The sequence below is a fragment of the Gasterosteus aculeatus genome, chromosome 13 (genome assembly GCF_964276395.1).
Source record: "Gasterosteus aculeatus chromosome 13, fGasAcu3.hap1.1, whole genome shotgun sequence".
Lineage (NCBI taxonomy): Eukaryota > Metazoa > Chordata > Actinopteri > Perciformes > Gasterosteidae > Gasterosteus > Gasterosteus aculeatus.
In genome coordinates, this window is record NC_135701.1 from 15,346,567 (window position 1) to 15,367,358 (window position 20,792).

At 45.6% G+C, this 20,792-nt stretch overlaps 1 protein-coding gene across 15 annotated transcripts in view; it reads left to right on the forward strand.

Moving 5' to 3' along the window:
- Window positions 1–20,792, forward strand: part of pbx3b (pre-B-cell leukemia homeobox 3b) — a 55,087-nt gene that overhangs the window by 28,623 nt on the left and 5,672 nt on the right. For 9 of the 15 annotated variants that reach the window (XM_040195830.2, XM_040195823.2, XM_078086887.1 and 6 more), the window contains exons 3-6: window positions 14,118–14,359; window positions 15,378–15,568; window positions 16,549–16,684; window positions 17,459–17,488. In XM_040195830.2, the coding sequence (XP_040051764.1) occupies window positions 14,118–14,359; window positions 15,378–15,568; window positions 16,549–16,684; window positions 17,459–17,488 (599 nt within the window). The remainder of the gene's footprint in view (window positions 1–14,117; window positions 14,360–15,377; window positions 15,569–16,548; window positions 16,685–17,458; window positions 17,489–20,792) is intronic. The other 6 variants (XM_040195825.2, XM_040195831.2, XM_040195834.2 and 3 more) reach the window with 1 other exon arrangement.

Below are 20,792 nucleotides of genomic sequence, written 5' to 3' on the forward strand. Positions count from 1 at the left end.
TTCACTTGGCGTGAGTATTCCAGTTCACAAGCGGGAACTTGTTGTTGTGAAAAAAATCTCAAAGATTCGACTTGGAGAAAAAATGCAGGATTGCATTTATCAGTTCAACAATATACATCACTTTTGTTTTTCAACGCAACTCGCCACGCGTGTCATGCGCGCGACGCATCGGCCAATCAATGTTTTCATTATCGGAGATGTGATGCCCAAGTAGGCGCAGGCCGCGAGTGCTTTCAAAATGAGCCCAGAGATAAACATCAATTGGCAATCTGCCCTTCTAGAGGCTTCTTTGTTGCCTGCAGAGTCTTCCTGATGACACCTCGGTGGATCTGCTAATGGAGCAGGACCTGTAAGGCTATCCCCTGGCCTTTGTCTGACCCCCTTTTGTGCAGCTGAATTCTTCAGATGTTTGCAGGATCAAGTCACTTAATCTGTAGCACAGACAGGAAAGAGAGGACAGGGAGCGCATGGAAGGGGAGGGGGGGGGGGGGGGGGGTATATGCTGGGGGTAGCAGACAAGCGCCTCACTCTTGTCTGAGGGCAGAGCATTCGGCGCACAGGGTAAAGAACTGCAAATGTCTGCCTGTTCTGTTATGCACCATTGTTTCACACACAGCTCAAAATAGACAAGAACGGTGTGGCAGGCGAGCTCCGGCAGGCGGTGCGTTTTATTGCTGCGGGACCGTAGACTTAGACATTAGTGAATATGGCTCATTAAATGGCATGGCATGTTACCATTCTACATAATTCCTCCTGTATCGTTGTTGTAAATGAAATCCTGTTTCCGTCTCTCACTGCACTCCAGTCACTCTGCAGCCATTACAGCTTTCCCATCAGACCATAGCACTTCTTGAAAGCAGCTATCTATAATTTCAGGTCTGTGTCACACACAAAAAGCGTGCTCCACGAGCCTAATGGTACGCCGTGGTTGATGTGGAAAGGATGCAGCGTGCAAGTGGGAGGAAATCCGAAGGAATATTTGGGAATTAGGCAATGATGTATTCAAATGGCTGGTGAGACCAGGGTGGGCAACAAATATAAATAATGTATGTGCGCAAGGCCTCCCGAACATAAGCTGGAATTTGCGCGGCACTTTTTATTCTCAATCACCTTGCTGAAACAATTCTGAAGCAGTGGCTGTGTGTATGAGTCCACTGACAAGCTGATTTTCCACCCCTGGCACGAGGCTGCTTTCTCCACTTAATGTTCTCCGATAAAGTGTAGCACAGAAGTAAACTAGAAGAGCCTCCACGCCTGACACATGTGACAGTATTTGCATCAATTATGCAGTCTACAGCGGGAGCAGGGGGGAGCGAGGGGAGGAGATGGGAGAGAAAAGGGTTTGTGACAAGATGCAGAGGCAGAAAATGCGAATTTTCTCTTTAAATGCATTCTTTAGAAAACAACATTCAAGAGCATTTACATGAAAGCAGCTGCAGTGGTGAACTCGACAAAGCAGCAACAAAGTGTGGAGCGTTTTTGCCCAACTAAAGACTTTGCCAAACGGAATTCAGGATAATGGAGAGTTCTTTTGTCTGCTCTAAATCCACTGTATGCAGAATATCTAGCCAGCAGTGGAGGAGGCATTGAAATGAGGAGAGAGACTGTGGTAGAAGTGAGAAGGAGGCTTGAGTCCCATGTCGTCCAAATCAACCAAAGGAGTTGGGTGTGCAAGGCCAAATAAACCACGCTCTGCATAAGAGCTGGACGGACACTCTAATGAGCTCCTGTAAACTGCCAATCCAAATTCAAGAGGTTTTTTTCATTAGGAAAGAATCCAATATTTCGTATCAATTGAATGCGCTACATTCAAAGATCTTATTTCGGGGTGGCCAACCACAACATTTCAGGAAGCGCCTGACAAACAACATTAGCAAATGCATGAGGTTGCGATTCCCTTAAACCCACACAAGCAGAGGGAGATGCCTGCTTATTGGAAGACGGGAATAACTTTTAAAACATTGTCCCAGCCTCCAACCGACTCCAGCACACATTTCATTTCACTGTGTCCAACCCTATTTTCACATCCTAGTTAAGCAGACTTAGGAATCTGCTGTGCCATAGTTTCTAACCTCTCATGTGAATCCACACTAGCGCACACACACACACAGAGACACATCACCAGACCTGTCACTGCCTTTTATCCGTCGTCAACCTTCAGCTGTACGGTTTATCCGTAGTGACACTATAGCAAAGTGCTTGACTGCTTTTTGCCAACAGACTGCAACACTTTAACTGTACTTAGTCATGCATCATTATGGCAGACTCAACGCGGTGTGTCTGGGAACGCCTGCAGATGGTGGAGGCTGAACCATTTGGAAAGGAAGCCTCTGTGACAATGATGCTTATTGCATGAGTAAGTGTGTGTGGACACAGGAGTGTATCTGCTGAATAGAAGAAGAAAAAAAGGGTCACCGCCGCTAATTCAACGGGCCCGTGTAAACATTCTCGTTGCGGTGTGTGTGTTTGGTGGATATGAAATCAACACGTGAGTCTTTGTTGGAAGGATCCTTTTTATGTGCGTATTGATCAGTCGTTGTTTACTCCAATCGATGCCGACTTTGTGAAATGCACCTTCCTCTCTGTTCTCCGAAGAGATTTAACCCTCTCCACTTCGCATTTCACCACTTTGTTCTCCTCTTCAAACCTTCCTTCAGCTGGAAATATGATAGCATTACTGTCACTTGTCACTTTCTCTTTATTTCAACAGATGACAAAGCTTTTATTCCGCATTCTGCGCTTCACATGGGTATTTCCGACAGATCTCTTCTGCTATTGAAAGATAAATGTTAACTTCATTCAATAGAAATATCATTCAAATCCTCACTTCTTTATTCTTTAAGGAAATGAAGAAACCATTAACGAAGTATTCACTCACGGAGAAAGAGAATCTTATCTTTATTCTGCATGACCGTGCAGAGCCGTATTCCTTTTGACATCATTATGTTAAACCAATTTCTCTTTCATATCATTTCCGCCGTGCTGCATTACCACCCCTATACACTTGCTATTCTTTAATACAAAGTAGGTGGCCTAGAGGAAAATATATGCGTATAGGTGCCACATTTCATCTCCAATGTGTGTAATTCCTTTTTAAAATTCACCATAGCCTAAAGTCACTCTTTAATATTTCATTTAATAACTTTTTAATCTGTTTTTTATGCAATGATGAAGTAATAGTCAGCTGTCAGAAAGATGATTGAATTATGCAATGGGATTGAAGTGAGTCATAGGTTGTAGGCTTCATTATTTGTTTTGCTTGAGCTATAACACGAGCCTGAGGGAAAGAATATCCTTTCACACTCAAATTTGTCGTCCATCTTTATTCCCGCGTCCCTGTGTGGGGGGACATGAGGCAAAGCTATGCACAACATTCATCATTCATACGTTGTTTACCACTTTTTATTAACACAGCCTGTTGGTAGGGTATTTAAAAGACAGCATTTAAATTGTGTATGCATACTACTTGCTTCTTTCCGGAGCCCTTTCGCTTATTAGCGGGAACCACGGAGCAGTGATAATTACACCGAGTCTTTTATTAGCTCCTGTGATCTTTAATGATCTCAGGTTATCCATCAAGCAAGCTAAAAAATCAGCATGAATGTCTCGCGCAAAAAAGCCGCCGACAGATGGTCCCAGCGCATTCAAGGTGAGCGCGGGGCGACCTTTTTGCACGAGCCAGGTCACCAGAACAGAATCATTGCAGAAAGCCAAAAAGCAAATAGACAATGGAGCAACTTAAATAAATGCTGCAGCAGATGAACGATCGGCTCTTTCTGCTAACTCTGTAGCACCACCTCTGGCGGCTTCTCTGGCAATCTGGCCATGATGGGCCCCGACTGTGGAGCAGCATGCCACCGGGAGTTGTGGTAGCCAGTGCCCCCCCCCCCCCCCAATAGCCCCCGGCTGCCTCCACCTTTTGGTGTGCTACTCAAGGTTAAAGGCATCCCAGTTGGGCGTTTAACAGTGCCGGATGGCTTTTTCTTTTCTTTTTTGACACTATCTGCCCTGTAGAGAACTAATAAGCCACTGTTCATCCTTTTGAGCATCACAATGTCGATCTTGTTCACTGTTCCAGAGGTAATATTTCCATGGCGGACCTTTTTAAACCCTCACACTTGTGTAATACTCTTAAGGAGTAGCAGGGGTAAGTGATTTGAACCGTTTTACTGCGAGGATCTGCTGTTTTTCATACACGTGCAGCTTTTTGCTGACATTCATTTTGAAATCACTCGGAGCACGCCTGACTCGAGTAACAATGCTGGGGGGGGGGGGTGAAAGTGCCGGCTGAGCTCTACAGTGAAATATACCTCTGACCCACAGAGATTTATAAAATCCACATGTTTAATACATTTCATTTTGTCCAAGGGATTTGTATCGCTTACCGCAGTATTTGGGGGTTGAAACACACTGTATAGTCACAGCTCGTGACGTCTGAGGAGAATAAACCCCGTCTGGTTCTGGCTGCGGAAGATTTTGTTTTGTAGAACCTCCTCGTGCCTTGCAACACATCAGCCATGAGCTGTCTGAGATATTGCATTTTATTGTGCTGAGGTGTTACAGGCACACACACCGGTAATCTTTGATGCATAATCCCTCCAAAATCCGCTACATAAATGAAAAAGATAACCCTCATATCAGCGTGGTGACGGGGGGGGAAAAAAAGATAGCTAGGTAATTTAATAAAGGATTGACGCTTGCGCCGGTGCGATAAGGCGTGTGACCTCTGTAGTCATCGTGTAGCACGGAGCAGGTATAAGAGTAGTTTGTCCCTCTCTGTAAAATGTGTAACAACACAATGTACCACATGGATTAAAGCGCGGCGAGGCTCGTCACTGCAATATTTGCTTTTCCATCAAGTGTTGACACAGCATGGGAAGAAAGAAGGAGAACCACAGCTGCACTTCCCTGCTGTAATCAGGTAGCAGTAATCCCAGCAGAGTGTTTGCTCACCTAATGGCGTTTCCATGTTTTGTCGTCGGCTTCAGATTTTGGAGCGCTCTCATGCGGTCGGCTCAGTGTCGGGACAGAAACAACAAGAAAGACAAACCGATGAATCGTGCGAGTAAGATGAGTTTAAGCAAAAAAGGTGCCGATGTGGTCAGTCGCTGCTGCGGGAAGCGTCGACTTGGCGGCTGACCACAAGCGGTCGTAAACACTCCTCCCAGAGATTCTTGTTTTACATCAAAAATTGGAGTGTAATGTTGACAGATATAGCTGGTGACGAGTGATAGTCAGAAGGTATGAGCGCCCATTATGCTGCTGTCAACCTCTGGTGCCAGGCTGAAAATAAGCAGTTCACCTCTGTTTTCATTCAGGAGAGTGCGGCAGACAGCAGCGGCTCACCGCTGTATTTATTGACTTGTTTTACTAGCCTGAAACAGGGCGATTTTATACAGGCCTGCTCAGTCTTAAGACTCTCCAGACATTTACATTATTCCTGACTGAGTTACACACACGGATAAAGAAGCGTGTCCACAGGCCTGGTTAGATATATGCTCCCTTTCCACCTCTCTTTCTCTCCGGCATTCATACACACTAATGCACCATTTTATTACCCCACCATTTTAGATATTGTTACACAGTACTTTTCTTCCATTACTGCTCCATATTCCCAACATTGAATCATCTTTAGTAGTGCAAGTGTTTGCATTCACACTTATTAAATGTTTCTCTATATTTTCAAAGTGTGTAAAAAGCTAGCATGCACGTTTCAATACTGCTTAAAAAAAAGATATATGTTTTATGCAAAAGATGATCCAGTTGTGGAAAAGCATAGATTTCAGCAGGCTCTAAAAATCCTCTTTCGCTGACTAATCTTCACGACTGCAGAGGAAGATAATGGATGCCGGCACCAGAGTCACAGCCAACACCATGATCCCCCCCCCCATCCAGCATAAACCTCCAGCAGTATTTAGATGATATTTCATTTTAGAATAAACCTCTTTTCTCTCCCACTGTGAAGATATTGAACTCTTTCACACGGATGTCATCTTAACCAAAGCTTATTAAAAAGATGGACATCAAAGTTGTTGGTGCCCATTTATCTTATAGCACTCTAATTGGCCACCACAGGCAAGAGCACAACTAACTCCGGAATAGGAGGCGCCGAGTGGTTGGACTCTCGGTGGATTCATTGCCAATAAATCCTCTAGAATGAAAGCAGAGCTTTTCTGGGGGGCATCATGGAATTTTGCAAATACATTACAAAACGTGATACGCTGAATTATCTGAACACTTATGACCACCGAGTTGGGTTTCTTTGTTCCGTGGAGTTTTTGTGGCCAATTCAATGTGTGCATGACGTGAGGCAGTGCACTCTGAAAAGGTCATACAGCGCCGAAGCCATGACTAAAATACGATCTCATTCTGCCAACTTCACATCGTGCACGCCATTGTCTCGACTAAACAATGAATGGAACTGATTTTCTTTTCTTTAGCCAAAGTCACTGCCACTCCATCAAACGGCACACAAACCGGCCTGAGGTGAATAATGTATTGTTTTTTCCACTCATGTGGGCAATAAATACACAAACAAAGTCATTAATTGCCCACATACAGTAACCAAATGCCATCAAGAGCCCGTGCTCTCATTAACCTGGCACCTAATTATCTGCCTCCAGTCTGAGGCCTGACAAGCCCCACCGTCTGAACCCTCGGCTCGGCTGTGTTGTGTCAGCGCTCGCCGACCGCAGCCGAGGCACCATTAGGAACCGGGAAGACAAAAGCTTCTTGCAGCAAAGGTTCCCTCTGCACGCGCCGCCGCAGTGTTCCTCCTGTTAATGCCTTCCCTTCCAATTAAATCTGCAACTGTTAATTATTGTAATTATGAGAGTGAGTTCCCAGCCCCCCTCTTCCTGTCCCTCTCCTCCCTTGTCGGTGTGCAGAGACGCTACGGGAGCTGTTTTGTTGCTTCAGCGGCGCCTCGTCTCTGCTCCAGTGAAGCCCTAGCAGGGAATTGGATGCGGAGGGGGAGTTGGTACACATGACAGGGGTGACGTGAGGGAGATTGCACGGTTCATCTTGGATAACTGGGCGAGCGAGTCACAGCTTATAGCCCCGCCTCCAGTCCAACTCATTAAATGGTGTGTAAAGTACATGCTGGGAATAATTAGCACCAAATAACCTTCTTTTTGCTACATTGTTCCAGGGTTATTGCACCTAACAACAAAAAAAAGGTGGAGTATCATCCTTAGGTGTGCTGCAAAGCGCTCAAACGAAACGAGGGAGATGACTTTCTTCCAGCAATCATTAATTTGCTATGAAACCTCCAGTTATTTTACTCCTTTCTTATGGTAATAAGAGACTCTATTTTTGCCACGTTTCTTTGAGATACACTTGTGTGTTGAGTGTAAGGGGAGCTGAAAAAGAGTGGATGGCAGGCCGACTGCCTGTTAAGTCTCTGCGTGTCTCAACATCCTCTTTGGCCTGCTTCTGTCACAAGCTGTTGTTTGGCCCGGACCTGATCTGCACAGCACTCTGCAGACGTAGCAGTAACCTGCAACATCAGGCCGGGGATGCTTGCAGATTCAGCTCCGAGACACTGGAGGTGGATGTGTTTTACGTGAGCTTCAGCGAGAGACGCTCCTGGAACCGGCACGTCAAGAGCAGTCTTGTTCCAGTATAACCTCCGTTGCCTCGTAGCAGAATTCCTCACACGCTAGCAGTGCTAGCAAAGGATTCTGGCTTTGCAATTTGGAGCTGAATTCTCGTCTATGAAAGACACTGAAGTAAAGAGCAGCTCCTTCTGCTTCAGGCAATGCAGCCTTTTTGTGGATACACTGCGAAATCTAAATGATGGACTGTCAACTCTCTTGCAGAAATGCCACTGCAAAGAATAATCTCTCTGGCAGTAGATCATGTCTGGCTGTATGCTACCAATGCCTTTTCTTTGTTTATGTGAGTATGAAGCCTTCACACGCACACACATACACAAAATGCTTCGAGTCTAATCTTTTCTTTAGGAGCATACAGTGAATTATATGGAGTTAATAACGTGAAAAGGATTTTTTTTTTTTTTACCTCTAGCCTTTAAAATAATGCATGCTTGCCTTGGTGTCTGGGTGAAGTTTTGTCTGCGCATTTGCCTGGTTATCGGTGTGTACAAGACCTGCTGTGTGACCTGGTTTCATGCAATCTCCATCTTCTAATTAGGAGGCTGCAGAAAGGCTGGAACGAGAGGAGGAGTGATTAGTTGCCTTTGGGTATTTCATAAGTGGCTTTCAGTGCCACATTTGCATTATTTGCTTGGGGTCTGAATAACAAATCAGCCTACCTTTGCAGCAAATTGAGGCTAGCAGATAAAGACCATCAGTACACGAAATATAAAATTAAACTGAGGAAAAAGAAATAAGCACAACATGTTATCACAATACAGGAGATAAAATGAAAAAGTGAAACGCAATAACTGTCTCAGACGGTAAGGGTTGGACAGCAGCACAGATATTAAATATATTAAAACTCCCAGTAGTTTTTCCTCCATGTCCATCTGAGATGTCCGGCCGAATAACGCGCGGGTGTCCCGGTGATTGCGGCTCATTCCGTGACTAACAGACCATGTGAACCATGCGGGCCCCATGTTGGAGCCCCATGCTGTATGCGTCCTATAGGGTCAGTCAGTGTGCTGATCTGTAGCGGAGGTCCTGTCCACTCACTTGGCCGGTCTCCCCCACCGCTGCGTGCGGCCGCCACTGCCAGGCCTGGTCAGCCATCACTACACCACTTGGCCGTTTGCCCACATCGAGTCTTAGAGGGCGGGAAAACAAAGCGGGGCACTCGCACGTCCACATATGAAGCGCACACACACACACATGGGCGAGTGACAGTGGCTCTTGTTTACCCAGCCCTCCGCACCCTCCCTCACTCCTTTCATCCCCTCCCTCTGTCCCCTGGTTCTGTCATGTTGCGTGTCGCTTCCCACAAATGTCAGTGCCACCGTGGGACAGTGATTAATTTTGGTGTGCTTGGCAAAATGTCTTCGAGAGGTTTGTTTGGGATGTCTTTGTCCCACCCCCTTCGCCCAGCCCCTCTCCCCGCGCATCTTTTAGTCGCGGTTCGAGAGTGTCAAACCCCTCCCCCGTCCTCCTTCCCCCTTACGCCCCTCGCCCCCACTGTCACAGCCACCTCTCATGGAGGGGGAGGAGAGGGGGTGGGTGGGCTCATCATTATCAACGGGGGACAAAGGCTACCTGAACTGAAAGAGATCTCCTTTTCCGACCAAAGCCGCTCCGCCACCTCCAGCGCTGTCTGTTCAGCGCGTGCAGGTGGTGCATGATGGGAGAAGTCTTGACCCAGCACTGAGGGGCTGTAACACTTCACTGTCAGCACGGCTGATTAGCTTATCACTCACCAGGCAGGGAGGAAATACATCATCATTCTAGACAGGGATTCCCCACTTTATTCCCTGCCTCCTTTTTTGCTCTGCATTTAATCACCAGACGCTCGGAACCCTCCAGTATTTCAGGATCATCTCTGCGGACGATGCTTATGTGTGTAAAAGCACTTGCGGGGCTCGACGGGCTGCTCTGCAAGAAGAAGAAGAAGAAGAGGAAGCCATTACACGTACAGGAAATTGTTCTGTGTTTAACCCGGTAACAGCGGGGGCAGTTGGCTGCCGTACAGGCGCCCAGAGAGCAGTTAGGGGTTAAGTGTCTTGCTCGGGGACACTCAGAAATGGGAGATGGAGCAGCCGGGATTTGAACCGCCAACCCTGCGGTTCCCCAGCACAACCACTCTACTCCATGCGCCACGGTCACATAACTCAAATGCATCCACGCCGCTGATATTTTCCAATGGAAGCGGAATGCGACCATCCTCCCGATTTATTTACAATATGCAATTATTTTCAACTTGCTCAACAAAGGAAGTGAAACACAAAGTGGCAAATGCGCTTTGGCTTCCCCACAGTGCGGTCTCAGGTATGCTAATTACTCTGCCGTTAACATTGGGAATAGTTAATGTGTATTAATGTGTTAATGGCATGTTAATTACTGAACATGCTAGAGAGAGCCCGCAGGCATTCTCTCAGATTCTTTGTGCCATGTGGATGTAGGCCAAGCTTGAAAAAAAAAAAGACTTTAAGAACATCAATGAAAGAGGATCCTTATGTTTCATTTGTCGGAACAAAAGATTTTCAATGGTAATTTGATCCAGCGCACCCGCCGCTGGAGCTGAAAGTCGCTGATCCAGGCGCCGCGACAAAGGAGATGATATGAGGTCAAAGGAGACGTGCAACGCGGGCTGTAGTGACACTGACCTCTCTGTGAAATGGATACTCTGAGCCCTCTGTAGTCTCCGGTGTGTTGCTCTGGCGGCGGGTTTTAATAACACGCTGGATTAAAAGCCTTGGATCCCAGAGTCGAACCTCACCTTGGATGGAGCCTTCGTAACAGGCTAGATGCCGCGGCCCCCCCCCCCTCCGGCCCGCCTCTCTCCGCTCGCAGCGCCTACTCTGCGAATTTAAGAGAGATGACCTTTGCAAAATATTGACAGAAAATAAATTCTGTTTTCGATTAGTTAGCTTTGGGAGACATTTGCGGATCAATGCAATTAGATGAACGGAGTGTCGATAGGCGGCCGGAGACCCGTTCGCTGGGACAGGAGCTGCACGAGGTCAGGGTTACATGTAATGAACAGGCTGTTTTAGAAACAAGAGCTAACAGAGACTCTGTGTGTATCGACAAACACGGTCATACACACAGGTGGGGGGGGGCCTTTCACTGCAACGCGACATTTTAGCGTCTCAAAAAGAAGTTTTCAAAAAGAAGAAGAAAAAAAAAAGTCGGTGAATTGTCTTGCGGTGCATTCGGTGCAGCAGAATGAAGGTGGGGGAGCCCGGAGCCAGCCCTTCTCTCTTCAGCAGGCCACATTAACCCAGCAGGGCTCTGCCTTTATGGCTCTCCCGCTCACACTTCAGTGATGAGAGTAAACAAGCAGCGGGCCAAAGGTCAGCTAAGCTCACAGAATGAAAGAGGGCACAGGGGGGTGGGGGGGGGGGGAGAGGTGGGAGGAAAGTCGAGAGGCCCGAGGCTGTGCTCAGATCACTGTCAGGGCTTCAAGCAGGGAATGATGTACGAGACAACGGCCCACAACCGGAAATGATTATAAACCGAGAACAGGGGAGAGTATATGAGAGAAAGGGGCTGCATTGTCTTTATCTGTCAAATGTGTTACTTCCTCGTATCTGATACGGACGATGAAATCTGTAAAAAATGAAAAGAAGAGCCACCCTTGACTGATAGGGATGGATTAATCACAGCGCCTCCTTTTGTCTCAGCCACAGAGGAGAAATGAGGAACAATCATATAGGCAAGTGCTTTTTCCCCGGCTACTCCACCTGTATTGTTGAATGACAAATGAGGCAGATTAAGGACATGTTGCATTATTACAACAATTTCAGATTTTTTTTTTCCCCCCTCCTTCCTTTTACATCATTAGATTCGTTCTGGTAATTAAGTGAGCCGGCATCATGAGAGTTGTGTGAAATAACCAGACCGTATATAGATTTTTCATTCTTAAGTTCCAATTGCTCGCGGGCTTCACCAAGGTGACACGACTCCCGCGCTTTCTCTTTGCACTTGCACGAGATTAATCCCACTTTGACTGTGGAGGTGGATTAGAGCTAAAACTCTGGTGCCCAAACTTGTTTTAATACCCATATCATCAGACAAAAACAGGATAAAGATTTGAGAAGGCACGCTGCATTGCAGTGCTAGAATGTGACTGTGGCTTTGCAAGTTACTGTACAGATTTGTCAACCACACAGCAAATTAAAGATATTATCTCGCCTGAGACTATTTTGTGGATGTCGTGTGACGGTGCCAGGCTCAGACATTAAATCCACAATCTTTAACCCATTTAACAAGGGTGCACAGTGAGATACATTGCACCTGTTTTTAAATTATCTTTTTTTTTCTGTAGGCTATGTTGCTCATGTTTCAAATCTTTAGTATTTAAGACACATCATCCCTCCCAAGATGTGAGTTATGAACGGCCAACTGTAGCTGCTCTGGCACAAATACACCCTGGTGGACTCCTGCTTCTCAGGGCAGCACAGTAATCATTTTTTATCCTGCTGATTTCCCAAATAGAAATGGACACGTATGATAAAAATGTCACGGCCACTCCGCATGTCAGTGGACTAACAGGATTACATGTCACTTTCTAATGTCTCGCTCTGTTTTCCTCTCCCGTGAATGGCCACATTATTGCACACAGGAACTTTGCGGTAATATATGGTAAGAGACTGGTAGCTCTTTATGGCCTGTGATTATTCAGTTTTATTATTATTTAGAATGAAACCAGTGATTTATGCCCATTTAGCTGAAAAGCCCTGTAAATTCCCTCAGCTGCATTTCCCCTGGATGTGGAGTGACTGGAGTGAAAGTGACAACTGGGTTTGGTGTGGAAATGTACGCCGTGTCCCGGAGTTCTATTTAATATACCTGACATGAAAAACATGCCTACCTACTTACCAGCACTCGCAGCACAAAGGCGAGTGCAGCCTGCTGAGCTTCCATTGAATCGGAGAGTGGGAGGAAATACTGGATTAGGAAAATATTAGTACTCTAGTGGCCGAGAAACCAGCAGCTATTGGAGCATGTTGAGATATGCAACCCGCCACCTGGTCAGTCAACATTCCAATCATGTGCCATTTTGTTTTCACGCTGCACAAACTGGAATGGAAACAGTGGAGCCGGTCCAGAATGAGAGCTTTTTGGGGTGGAGTTGTGCAGATGCAGTGTGATGTGGATGAGGGTTAGTGGACCAGCGGCATATTGTCCACATGGATGGCTTGGCTCTGCAAGCCTGATGGAGCCTTGTCCAGCATCTCAATGTCTCCAACACAAATAGCCACATTCATCCACTCCTCTCACACCATTAGACCGAAAAGACTCAAAGCCAGCCGATCCATAAATAGAGGCAAATTAGTTGTTGTTTTTCCCGGTGGCACCGCATTCGAACCAAACACTGGGAGGAGTCGCTAAAATATGATTTGTTTCCTTATTTGTTTTTTTATTCAGGAAAGTGTTTATGAGAAAGAAGAAAGGATTTTTCTTTCCAGCGTGTTCTCCTGTGGCTGGCGTGCAGGGTCAGTCGGTCGAAGCGCGTTGAGAGGTTTTCTCTGATTGCATGCCTACTGGCTGACACAAAAGAGCCACTAATCTTCTTATTTAGAATCCACTGGCCGGCCATATCTTAATGAAGCCGTAATGAGCTGTTGAAAATCCTTGAATTGCAGGAGGGATTATTGAATTGAAACAACTCTGGTAATCATAACTATCGAGTAGCCACTCAGTATTTACTGCCCATTGAGCCACATTTGTATCCATGTTATTAGAGTGGATTGCTTCAGCTTGTTTTGGTTGTAAATCCGACCCGCGATGCTTTTTGGTTTGTTTGTTCTCTGCAAAGCCTGGCATGGTGGGTACGTTGCCAATGCATCAAGGTGAGCATGAACGCTATCTGCTGGGTGATTACAACTTGCTGACGGACCGGCGAGACAGAAAACCGGAGGAAATAAACAGCGAGCGAAAAACAGAATTCATGAATGAGCACTTTACATGAAATTGGCTCCACGCTCATTTTGCCGCATGTAGATTTTCACTTCACCAGCACATTTTTATTACTTCCTGGAATATTGCAAAATCAGGAGGTTAAATCATACATGATTCAAACCGTATAAGCGAATAGAAATGAGGTTACTTTTTGGAGTTCCCAGCGTTCGGTGTTTGTCAAAGACGGAGCCGCTCACTGGAGGTATAGTTTTCTGTTTAGCAGCCTTTCGCAGTGTCGAAGTGCCACTTCACCATTGAGCATTTGTCAGTTTATGGATGTTGCTGTCATGTCAGCCTCCCCGTACACAGTGTGCTGCACAGTGTGTAAATAAAAGAGAACAGGCGCAGACATGGGCGACAGGAACGCAGCACATACATAACAGGCACCCAGTTCATACCTGCAGGGAGGAAACATCACACTACAGACGATGCACGCTGAATGCTTTTAATTGCTCCTACCGCCTCAGTTTGGGTCTTATTTCATCAGCAGTATTTCCCACCCTTCTTGCAATAGTTGACCACGGGTTCCCGTTTGTGTGTGTGTGTGTGTGTTGTCTGCAGGTCTCAGCATCCGCGGTGCCCAGGAGGAGGACCCCCCGGACCCCCAGCTCATGCGGTTGGACAACATGCTGCTGGCAGAGGGCGTGGCGGGCCCGGAGAAAGGCGGCGGATCTGCCGCCGCCGCAGCTGCAGCCGCGGCTTCCGGCGGGGCGGCCGACAACTCCATTGAACATTCCGACTACAGAGCCAAACTCACCCAGATCAGACAGATCTACCACACGGAGCTGGAGAAATACGAACAGGTTAGGAGACTTTGTGATGCTTCGGTTAGAGCCTCCCAGATGCAGCTCCACGGTTCTTTTTGCTTTTGCTTGAAATACCACACAAGTTCGTGTACCACCTCCAAGAGAATGACACAAACATCAATGTTGTTCTTTATCTTGTCTTCTTCTGAAAAAGGTTTGAACAACCATGTGACTCCCAGCAGCTATTTAACATTTCAGCTGGCATTCAAATAGACCCATTGAGTTCACGCTTCACATCCCTTCAGAACATCCAGCACAGCTCATTCCCTGCATTGCCAAGAAGAATGCATGAAATGTGCTTGATTGGGAGACTTTCATCTGTTATGTGGGGGAAAAAAAACTGCAGTTTCATTCACTGTGCTGTAGCTGATTATAGAGATCCTTAGTCATCTGTGTTAAATGAAAGTATGATCAGCTCCTTGACCGCGCACTTTGAGCCTGCCATTAAACACAGGCATTATGGGTGAAAATAGAAGGTGTAATAGTGATGGCTCAGCAAGCCAGAAAGGTAAATTAGACTAATTTACTGCTCTCTGAGAGAGGAGGTGGGTACGCGGGGGCACACAGCACTTCGCCTGGAGTAAATGCATCTTTCTTAAGGGTGTTTCCAGGTTTTAATTATCTAAATGTAAATACTTAACGAATTTTGCTGAGAGTAATGAGCTAAAGTGTGCACTACCTAAATGAGTTATTCTAATTAATCATGTATGAACTACTGGTTTAACGAAAAGCTGTTTGAATTCGTTCTCCATTAGGGCCGAGCCAAATAGCAAATATGCATTTATATTCAAAGACGGCTTCACCCATTATGTCATCAAAGTAATATACAAACAACCGCACTCTGCTGAGGCTCTTTAACACAAAGAGCTTTCAAAAAAACAAAAAAAAACATCCAACACGACAAATGTACACAACTTTAGAATAGCCGCCAAAGAGCTTTTGAAAGTTCACCACTGTGACTTTGGACATTTACAGAACTCTCGGCTGCACTTTGTGTCTCTCTGTCACTTGGCAGGCATGCAACGAATTCACTACCCATGTGATGAACCTGCTGAGGGAACAGTCTCGCACGCGGCCCATCTCCCCCAAAGAGATTGAGCGCATGGTGGGAATCATCCACCGTAAATTCAGCTCCATCCAGATGCAGCTGAAACAGAGCACCTGTGAGGCTGTCATGATACTGCGCTCCAGATTCCTTGATGCCAGGTCAGTGGATTGTGTGCTGTTGTTGTATACATAGTGGGATGTGTGTGTGTGTGTGTGTGCACGCATGGGTACATTGTGCTTCTGTATGACCTATAAAAGCACATTTAATGCGCAAGTTCAGTTTTGCACTGACAATTGTTTATTAATTTTACTTATTCAAGTGATAATGAAAATCACTACAACATGATTCTAATGATGTCCATATTCAATGCATTATCCACTTTCACAAAAATGATGGCCCCCAAACATGTTTAACAGTTAGATCTAAATGAAATGTGGGCAGAGTCATGTGTAATGGATGGGGGGGGGAGTCGGCAGGTGTTGTGGATTCGCTCTAATCACTCACAGTGTGGCGCTGTGTGGGCGCTCTGCAGACAGCGGCACAAGTTGGGGCCAAACAAGCCAAGTGGAAGCACATCGGCTTGCCCACTGCCTTGGTGAAGCACAGTAAACAAGGCAAAATGAGCAAATGCTCAACAACGTGATAAGTAGTGCCCTTGGGAGGAAAGGGGGGGGACCCAGATCTAGTTAGTCTGTTTCTACTGGAGGTCCCGGGGGCTATGGCACTTCAGGAACAATGCTCAACTGTGCATGCCATGATTTCTATAATGTACCGAGATGCAGTCCGACTGGGCTTTGCGCTCCATCACAAAGCCCACCCATCCGCTGCACTAAACTCTACACATTACACGCTTGGACTGGGGATTGGAGACCAACAGACCAAATTAAACATTGTATGTGTTTTGTGACTGTGTGTGTGTGTGTAATGTCTGTTTATTTGGTCTGAGTCTGTACTTCTGTGTGTTTTGGAGCTGGACACGATGGTCTGCTCCCGAGCGCCCTTAGTGACCGTTCCTCATTATTTTCACCGTTTATGTGTTGAGATTGATCGCTCATCTCGTGCAACCCAATCGGATGAGTTAATGCTGGTCCCGCTCATGGGCGCGCTCTGCCTTTCTCTTGTTCTCCTCCCCACTCAGGCGGAAAAGGAGAAACTTCAGCAAGCAGGCGACGGAAATCTTGAACGAATACTTCTACTCGCACCTCAGCAACCCGTATCCGAGCGAGGAGGCTAAAGAGGAGCTGGCGAAGAAGTGCAGCATCACAGTTTCCCAGGTGGGTAGTGCTCATCTGACAGTAGCTGGTTGGTAATCAGGGGGGTGGGTGGGTGGAGGGGGCTGAAGCCTAGAGGGATAGTTACCGTGGGTCCCACCACCAAGACACAGTGTCCTTGGCTAACCTTGACATTGTGGCTGCCTAATGATGCTTCAGTCAAGGCCGGTCCCAGTCAGTCAGAGCAGGGCCACAGGGAGGTAAGGCCTATATCATCTTGGCCTCAATCAAAGCACTATGCTGTCCTTCCGTAAGCCGCCCCAACGCGGGGTCCCCTGCCATTTGCCCCCCCCTCTCATTTCCCGTCCACCGTGTGTGCTTTCTCCGTTGCCCGGTCAGTTGCTCAGGTCGTGAGCCGGGAAGAAAAATGGCATTTTCCATTACGTTAAGAAAATGGTGTTTTTAAAACACTACATGATACTGGCTATTTATTTGTATATTTGCTGTTCAAGGGACCTTGCAGAATTGAGTTATATTTGAGACTTTATATCTAGTAGAGCCTCCTTTTGTTGAAGGCAGTGTCTCTCACACCTTACCCCCACATCCAAAGTGTTATTATCCTGTGCTCCCGTGTCTCTGCTATGATTGTGACTACTATCTAGATCTTTTGATACTCTATTGTTCTATGGTTGTCCTCATGAGACACTATATCACAGAAACATGAATCTATACAATAATCAGTGTTTTTTTCTGTGTGGGGAGGGTGTGTTGAGGGGTATATTGGGTATAGTCATGAAGAGTCAGATACTGTAAAAGCCCATTCTTTTTTGCCTTCAGGGGGTGGGAAGCACCATCACAGTATCACAGGTATGTCATAACTTCTCCTGATCCACTGTTTTCATTTTTTGTTTATGTATGTAATAGCCTCACAGTTTTCACTGCACAGAACCTCCCTCCTACCACTACTGGACCAATGCTAATGTTATCACGTTAAGAGTGGATAAGCAGCATTTACATCCCACCTTCAAGTCACACAAGAACACAAAGTGTTTTTGATTGATTTTATATACTTTTTCAAGCTACACCCATGTTCTCACCATATTTATGTGTGTACAAATGTGTCACATGAAACGTTCCTTTTTGGCTGTTGTTTACCACCGTATTTATTTTTGTCGACTAGTTGTGTGGTCGTTTAGATATTTTTCAAATTTCTCGGTGAGATTATTTGCCCGCTCCGTGATCGCTGTGTGCCTTTTAGCGGTTAAAGAAATGGCCACCGACCCTCAACCACTGTTTTTTTTTTTTCCCCGAGTGCCTCGCAAAAAACAGGCCACCGTTCCCATGAGAACAAATCAGTGTATGCAGAAATTAGAGGGCTTTTAAAAATTCACTTGAACTCATCTCAGGCCCCATTAGCGGCGTACTCCTCGGCCGGCGGAGGCCACGGCAGACATTCTTATTGACTTATTCTTAGTGCTTTGGCTCATTTTAAGTGAGCAACTAAGTCGGAGGCTCGACAAGACGCCGAGTGCGGCGTAAGTGTGTTATCGCTCACCGTGCCCTGGCCTTTCAGAGCCGCGAACCGCTTGCCGGGGCCACGGATAAGTCATTTTCTAAACAATCCTTTTTTCGCAGGCTTTGTTGATTTGCACGAGCAGTTCATTAAGCAAAAAAAAAAACATCCGTCGTGAATGGTATGCCAATATCAGTCCGCAGCTCTGCGCGATACATCATCGCTGACGAAACACCCATTTCAGCAGGGATCATTTAAATTGCAAGTGATGCACAGACGCCTTTCCCTGAGAGACAAGCCTCTTTATCTCAGGAAGTCCCTGCAGCTCACATCCAGTGTTGTAGTTATCTCTAAATGCTGCAATGATTACCTTGAACAAAAAAAAAAAAAAGAAATCCCATTGTGTCTGATTTGTTTAATATTGAACCCAGAAAAGTGAAAATGAGCAATGCTCAAATTAGCCAAGTGGCTCCGTAGTGCCGTCTTATTCCCTCAGTCACTCAGCATGAGCCGAGCTGGGCTCCGGAATGAGGCCGTGGGATTGGATGCCTGTGGTTTGTGTCCGGGTTTACTGTGAGATAATGTGTGGTGGTTCAACAATTAAGGCAGATTGCTGTGAACAGACTCCTTTACATACTTCTGAGTGATGCGTTTCAATATTTCAGATGCTAGTGAATTTAGAAAAGCTAAGATTTGAGCTCTTATTCATTATTAATGCGTCTTGTATAATTGATGGTATCACAGCTAGTGAGACCACCTTTTGTATTTAAAGCTTCAGGCATTGTCATCTCAGATATATTGAGATCATAGACAGATTTCTGCATCGCATTAAATTGACTTACGAGGAGCTTTGACCTGAAATGGGGTGAAATAGTTTGAATCATCAACCACGGCTCCGCGGCCTCTCTGGTGGGCAGCAATGAGGGCGGCGCTATCGTGTTCTTGCGAGGAGCCTGCGTGGTGATTATACAATCGCTGCCTTTGAGGTTGCCGATGTCAGGTAATTCAATCTCACAACCTGGCTCTCTCCACACGTAGGAGTCAATTGAATGCATGGCCTGCCACAAGATAAAAGGGAATTAGTTGTGTAGATTGGGTTGTGCTGCACACCTTCAGAGTGCCGTGCATTTGTTCAATATTTAGCTGAACCCCAGAACCAGTGAAGCCAGAGTTCAGTGGGCAGGAAAGAAATGTGCTGCAGCTGCGAACGGTGGTTTAACGTCTTGTGGTGGCAGGATACAGTCACAACACAATTCATACTAAAGCAGTAAAGATACATACAGAAGTTTATTTTTCAACTGTACATAACTTGTGTAATTATCACATTTTGTTATTACTGTAGTTTTTGGGCTGTCAACTTTCAGACTTAATGGTACATTTTTCATGTGAAAATATCTGACATTGTAATATAAGTAGTTATATTTAATACACTGTGTGCATGAACATTTTGTTAAATTAAACAGATGGATGAGCTTTAGAAAACAGTTTTTTACTACTTCGAGGTGTTTGTAGGCACTTTGTGAGCTGTCTAAAGGAGCAAGAATATTGCATTGTCTTTGGCTCTACAATCCACTATAAGCAGGTTAAGTAAAAAGGATGATGGCCAGGGCTTTCATTGCTTCCAATTAAACCTTGCTTGTTAGTTTAACCTCTAGGTAAACCCATCAAACAATTGATGTCAAAGAAACCCTGCCAACATTGGGCCTCGCCTCAATGGTCATTAATTTTAATTGCCTAGATATTAAAGATTTAGAGCACACAGACGTGCAGGATAGAAATGATCTGATGTCCTGCAAATCCAGTCAGTTTTTACACCACAACATTGACGGGCTGCTGGGGATATTAAAATTTAAGCACACGGGTGGAAATTAAATAAAGCGTCATTAGGGGCAGCTGCTCTTTGGCTGGTCCAGCCTTGGGCTGCAAGGCCTGAAAGGGGAGCAGCAGCCCAGCGACAAGACACTCTAATTTATAGAACCATTAAAAACAAGCATCATGTCATTATAATTCCACTATTATTGCACTCACACAGAGGGTTCACCCCTCATGCAACTTTTCAGCATCTGATTGATTCAACAAAATCAGCATTTCCAACAGCTCTAAATCTAAATCATTCGCTATTGATACTTCATGACTTCTGTTGTACTGTGGTAAAATGGGTTTTTTTTCTTCTTCAACACATCAATTAACACTGATTGACCTGATAGCCTGTGTTTACTGCTTCACATGTCTGCTGGTGTTCACCCTCGAAGTCTTGTTTTTGATAATTAGAAACAGAAGTTACCTTCAGGATCACTGACCATGCATGTGCACACACACACACACACACACACACACACACACACACACACACACACACACACACACACTGAGAAGCATTTCATTGCTGTTTGGTCATAAAAAATAAAAATGAAAGCACTCACGTACAGCTACCCAGGCAGGTCGTTATTAAAAAGCAGATTGTTTATTAGATTATAAAGTGGTACATATGCTTTAATCCTAATTATAGTAAAATATTTAACAGAGACACATTTACCTTTTTTTCCAGTTAATATGAAATTTGACGTGCTGCACCGTGTAATTCTGCCCATTAAATTCACTAATTGTTATTGTATTTGCATAAGGTGTCAATCACCTAAATTCACTGATCTAGAATTA